Source organism: Nestor notabilis, unplaced genomic scaffold (genome assembly GCF_000696875.1).
Source record: "Nestor notabilis isolate BGI_N333 unplaced genomic scaffold, ASM69687v1 scaffold13797, whole genome shotgun sequence".
Taxonomy (NCBI): Eukaryota; Metazoa; Chordata; class Aves; order Psittaciformes; family Psittacidae; genus Nestor; species Nestor notabilis.
The window spans coordinates 3,232-9,118 of NW_009935231.1; the positions used below are offsets into that span (position 1 = coordinate 3,232).

Here is a 5,887-nt window from a genome sequence, read left to right on the forward strand (position 1 = left end):
GAATTGACTTTAGAACTGCCAATAGGAGCCTTCCTGAGCGAGCATACTTCCATCCAAACCCATGCGTTTCTGTCCTTCAGCATCATTCCATGACTTTCTATAATGCTGGAGGTAAGAACTGGCAGGGAAACAGAGGAGATAACACAACTGATGATAAACCCCTGTTATTTCCATTCTAGGAATATGCATGGAAATGTTTTTCATTTGTTTTTCTAGGAAGGCTTTGATAGCCCTATCAGGAAGAAGTTGAAAACAGCACGGTGTTTGCTGCTGGTGTTTGACTTGGAGTTTTCAGGATAGTCCTTTGCACAGAGGGAAAGTATTTTGCCGTGGGGCACTCCTGAACTTCAGGTGCCCGAGTGGACACTGGTGCAGGGAGGTGGGATCGTTTTGGGGTGTACGAGGGGCTTGTGAAGAGCCCCAGCATCAGAAACTGCCTCCAAGAGAAGGTCATCGGGAAGCAGCTGATCCTTACCCTGGTTTGGGATGTTAAACGTGGAGCCCAGTGGTTGATTTCAGGAGCCATTGTCCTGGTTGGACAGGAAAAGAGGAATGTTTATTTTGACACGGATGGAAGCTGCTCATCTGTGTCCTGTGAGCTCTGTTTTGGAAATAAACCACTAAAACCTGCTTGGGCAGTGCTGGGTAAAGGATCCGTGTGCTGGGGGGGGCATAAACACAGCTGCTCGTGTGCCATCATGTGCTGCGGTCCCACCACCAGCTTCTCCTGCTTGGAGAACCCAAGCAGAGAGTGCTGATGCTCCAGGCAAAGTGTCCAGAGCTGGTTTAAATGAACCACACAGAGCGAGGCTGCTCAATGACCAAAAGGAGAGTGTTAAATTGGATGGGATTTGGCCTCTTCGGGAAGGGCTTTAGCTGACATGGTCCTTGTGAGAGCAACAGGCTCTAATGGCCAGGGCAGCTCCTGGCAGTCCTGTATTCATGTATTCTAAGTTCTATGCTAAGAGGTGCAGAAACCAGGGTGGTAAATTGTCCTGGAGCTGGGACCAGCCACTTCCCTGTATTTTTGCCGTGGATAAAGCAGAGCCCGGAACAGATGAGGAAATTCAGGGCAATGGCAGCATCTTTGGAAAGGTTTCTGTTCCCTATTGGTGGGCAGGAAAGCATTCTGGGTCCTGGGGAAGGCTGGATCCCACCTTAGATCCTGTTTGTAATCCTGCTAAACACTCTGTCACGAGCTACCAGCTTTTGGGAAGTGGTGCCCACTTCTGCTGGTTTAATGGGATTTGTTGGCTCATGGTGGAAGTGCTCACAGCTCACGTCATCTGCTGGTTTTCCCCGCTGCAGTATCCCGGGAGAGGTTGGTGGAGTTGGCCACGGGATGCAGAGGGGATCTGGGCTCATATGGGAGAGATGGGATTCTTAGAGCTGGAGCTGTTTGCATATGGGATGAGCCATTGCACCAACACAGAGAAGAAACACAAAGCAAAGGAGGAGAAATGCCCAGAGCTTGGTCCCAAGGAGAATCCTGCCCTGGAGCAGTAGGGGTATGTGCTGCTGGCTGAGTCCTGCTCCATGTAAAGGTGGGATCTCTGATTTAGGAACTGAACATCTCCGCTCCTATTAGGCTGAACGCCTCAGCTGACAAGTGCTGTGTCTAACTTTGGGTCAAGAAGTGCCAAAAGTAGAATGCATCTCTTTGTGCTGTAGAGGGCACCTTCCTCCTTTGTCTTTTGGCAAGGCCAAGTCCCCGTGGGGACCCGCAGATAACAGTCGGTGTATTGACGTTTTGATAAGTGCTCTTTGCTTTCAGCCAGAATTTGCTTTTTATCCAATCTTAATAAGTTGATCTTTCCATCAATCCTGCTAGCAAACAAGATAATTGCTTTATTATAGTCTCAATATCCAGCAAAGGACACACACTCCCCGGTTCTCCTGAGGGAATGCAATCTGTGCAGAGCACTGGCACGGGATGAGCGCTGGATGAGGATGAGTGTGATTCCTGTGCTGTGGAGAGCTGGGCTGCTCGCAGCGGGAATGCAAACCAGGAGGTCTAGAAAATATTTAGGTTATAACTCAAAACGTTTGGTTTGTTTGCTAGAAAATATTTAAGTTATGTCCAAAACCATTTGGATTCATTGGTTAGAAAATATTTGGGTTCTAACCGGAAGGGTTTGGGTCTGTTTTGGGTGTTTGTTGGCAGTTCGGGAGGCCTGTGTTTGTGGTTCTCTTCTTTTCACATTAAAAAGGAAAGCAAACAAGGAATTTCCTGACTCGCTGGGCTGGTGTGAGGACCCGGAAGGTGGGTTAAACCCCAGGGGCTTCACCCATGGAGGGTTAAACCTGCCTCATGCAGGGAGGCACCGCACTCACCTTAATGCAGCACGGAAAAGGGAGCAGTTGCTCTACAAAATAAAAATAGGTGGAAAAATGTGGGATTTCTGACCAAAATAGCACATAAGCAGCAGCAGGATTGGGGTGAGTGGCATATGGAAATGAGCTGTTCCAGGAGGAGAGGATAGTGAGGGACTGGGAGGCCGACAGAGGTTGGTGAAGAGGTGGGGAAGGACAGGGCTGGACAACACCCACAAGAAAACCAGAGAAGGAACCTCCTGAGCTCCCCAGGGACGAGGAGCTCCAGCTCTTTACTCCGTGCCCTGCCAAAGCCTCAGCTCCAGCAGCATTCCCTGCTCCAGGCCAGGTCCTGTCGGGCAGAAGAACGTGGGGGAAAAAAGGCTCCTTCTTTTCGGGAAAAGCTTTGGGCAGGTTTTCTGGGCAGAGATAACGCCCCAGCACGGTGATGCTTGGGTCACTCCTCTCTGCTGCGATAAGAGCCGGTCACCAATTGGCTGGTGACACTTCTATCTCGTTATCAAAGGCAGGTGCCACTCGATTCTCACCTTGTGCCCTGCGATGGGAACGCCTCAAAACCCTCATTGCCCAAAGTACAAAGAAACCCTTGAAGCCAAGGGTGTGTGCGACAATGGAAAACAGAGGTCAGCAGATAAGGGGGATCGCTGCTTCCCAGTATAAAACCAGGGAGTCCGGGCAGCTCAGCCCATCTGCTGCGGTCATCGAGAGGGTGAGTGTAGACCAGGGGACAACTCCTGCACCATGAAGTGGCTCGTCCTGGCCCTGGTGTGTCTCCAGCTCTCGGAGGGGCTGGTGAGGTGAGTGTCCTGCAGCAGAATGAGCAGGGAATGGGTGGACAACAGAGCCGTAACCTGCACAGGGTGTGCTGTGCTCCTGAGCACCTCCAACCGGGTGTGACTCCAGCCTCCTGCATCTCCTCTGACCATCGTGGTCCTGGTCCAGGCTGGGTGCATGTCTGGGAGGGGATGTAAAGAGCAGCTGAGGGGAGGGCTTTTATCATGGCAGGGCTCAGACATAACCTGGCAATGCCCAAATCTCCTGATTTCCTGCTGTGTTTTGTTGGTTTGGTTTGATTTTTCCCTCTGTGCAGAATCAAACTGAAGAAAGGCAAGTCTATCCGGGAGAACATGAGGGAGGCTGGAGTGTTGGAGGACTACCTGAGGAAAATTAAACATCATGCAGCTAAGAAACACCACTTCAGAGAGGGCTTTGTGGTGTATGAGCCCATAACCAGCCATCTGGATGTGAGTACCACTGCCTGTCTGTCTACCATGTGCATCCCCTTTCCCTGCTCCTTCCCAGCTGCCTGGGATCTGTTCACCCCAGGCCTCCAGGAGCAAGAGATGGATTTTTCCGCTCTTCTTTAAGCTTCTACTTTAGGCTGTAGAGTTTCCCCCAGACATGAAAAACGAGGTTTTTCTATGTGAAACAAAAGATATAACAAAACACATAGTTAATATTACATCCTTCTGGAGAAAAAGCAGGGTGAGAGTTCAGTCCATCCCTACTTCATTGTCTGCAAGAGGGAGCCTGGCATTCCCCCTGTACCCTCCTGCAATACACTCGGATGCCTGATCCTGTAGCCAATGGAGTTTCCCATTCTCTTGTCTGCAGTCCTACTACTTTGGGGAGATCAGCATCGGGGACCCCCCCCAGAACTTCACAGTGCTCTTCGACACCGGCTCCTCCAACCTCTGGGTGCCCTCCACCTACTGCCAGACCCCGGCGTGCTGTGAGTACCAGAGCCACGTGGCACACAGCTCCCAGCAGCTGGGCTGGGGCAGCTGGAGAAGAGAAGGCTCCTCAAGGGGACACCTTAGAGCAGCTCCAGGGCCTAAAGGGGCTCCAGGAAACCTGGAGAGGGGCTTTGGACAAGGGATGGAGGGACAGGACAAGGGGAATGGCTTTAACCTGCCAGAGGGGAGATTGAGATGAGCTCTGAGGCAGAAGCTCTTCCCTGTGAGGGTGCTGAGGCGCTGGCCCAGGGTGCCCAGAGAAGCTGTGGCTGCCCCATCCCTGGCAGTGTTCAAGGCCAGGTTGGACACAGGGGCTTGGAGCAACCTGCTCTAGTGGAGGGTGTCCCCAGGTGAAGGAAAAAGCAAAGCTGTGAATCATGGGGCTGCTGTCCTTCTCCCTGGCAGAACTCACCCGATGTCACTTGCTGCTGATGGGAGAGCGATGGGGTTGTAACTGCTGATGGCTTTGCTCACGCTGGGTGGCTGGTATGGTTGGGATTATGTCTGTTCCCTGCAGAGGGATGCAGGCAAAACTGGGATGCAAACCATGCTTCAGAGGACTGTGAGGCAGAGGAACAGCCTGTTCTGCTCTTCTAGACCTGCTCTCTGTGGGAGAAGCTGCTTTCCCAGGCATTATCCTGGCAGAGCGACTGCCATTGAGACCCCATCGCAGCCCAGCGAGTGTGTACCCAGGAGCTTTGCCCTCTTCTCTCTCATGCAGCCAACCACATGAAGTTCAGTCCCAGTGAGTCCTCCACCTTCGTCAGTAATGGCCAGTCCTACACCCTCTCCTATGGCAGTGGCACACTCACGGTGACGTTGGGCTATGACACACTAAGGGTGAGTGCACTCGTGATGCCCTCGTCTTCCTGGCCGCTGTGTCCCCAGTTATTGCCACTATCAGTTACCCAGCTGGGGTTTAACTTGGTTTTAATCCAATTGCTGCTGATTTCCCAGCTGCCTGGTGATGTTTCCACCAGCAATGACCTTGCACTTGGCTCCTTGGGCTTTCAGAGCATCCATCATCCCACCCAAGCACCGTTTGGGTTCCCTAAGCGTGCAGGCTGACCGGCATCTCCTCCCCTCCAGATCCAGAGCATCACGGTCACAAACCAGGAGTTCGGGCTCAGCGAGAACGAGCCGACGCAGCCTTTCTACTATGCGGATTTTGATGGGATCCTGGGAATGGCCTACCCCTCGCTGGCAGTAGGAGGGACACCCACCGCGCTGCAGGGAATGCTGGAGCAGAACCAGCTCTCCCAGCCCATCTTCAGCTTCTACTTCTCCCGGTAAAAAGCCCACACATCCCAATGCACCAGTGTCCCTCTGCCTGTGCCCATGCAGCTGCCTGTTGGGTTTGTCCCTCACTACCCCATGCACGTTGCACTGATTTACCCATTTCTACTGCTGTAACTCCGTGTTTTTGCAGCCATCCCACCTACTATTATGGAGGAGAGCTCATTCTTGGAGGAGTTGACCCTCAGCTCTACTCTGGGGACATTGCATGGGCACCAGTGACCCAGGAGCTCTACTGGCAGGTCACGCTGAATGAGTGAGTTGTGTTTGTACCTGATGGGCATGATCCACCCGGGCAGCTCCTGTAACAAGGGTGGTACAGTTGTCCTCCAGAGAAGCTCAACAGCTTACTGCAGCAGGCGTGGGCTCGAGGCAGAGCTTTGGCATTGCACTTCAGAGCATCCCAGACGTATAAATCCAGCCGAGCCAGGTTTAGTTGCCGGTGGGTGCTTGAAGTGATGTCCTTCTCCCTGTCCCCTTCCCAGGTTTGCTATCGGGCAGTCAGTGACTGGCTGGGGGCG

General features: G+C 52.6%; 1 protein-coding gene across 1 annotated transcript in view; it reads left to right on the forward strand.

Moving 5' to 3' along the window:
• The first annotated feature begins 3,075 nt into the window (after positions 1-3,075).
• LOC104408215 (gastricsin-like) overlaps positions 3,076-5,887 on the forward strand; it is a 3,510-nt gene continuing 698 nt past the window's right edge. Inside the window, exons 1-7 of the mRNA XM_010017746.1 lie at positions 3,076-3,131; positions 3,425-3,578; positions 3,949-4,066; positions 4,792-4,910; positions 5,160-5,359; positions 5,500-5,622; positions 5,852-5,887. The exon at positions 5,852-5,887 is cut by the window's right edge and continues 97 nt beyond it. Of these exons, the coding sequence (XP_010016048.1) occupies positions 3,076-3,131; positions 3,425-3,578; positions 3,949-4,066; positions 4,792-4,910; positions 5,160-5,359; positions 5,500-5,622; positions 5,852-5,887 (806 nt within the window). The remainder of the gene's footprint in view (positions 3,132-3,424; positions 3,579-3,948; positions 4,067-4,791; positions 4,911-5,159; positions 5,360-5,499; positions 5,623-5,851) is intronic.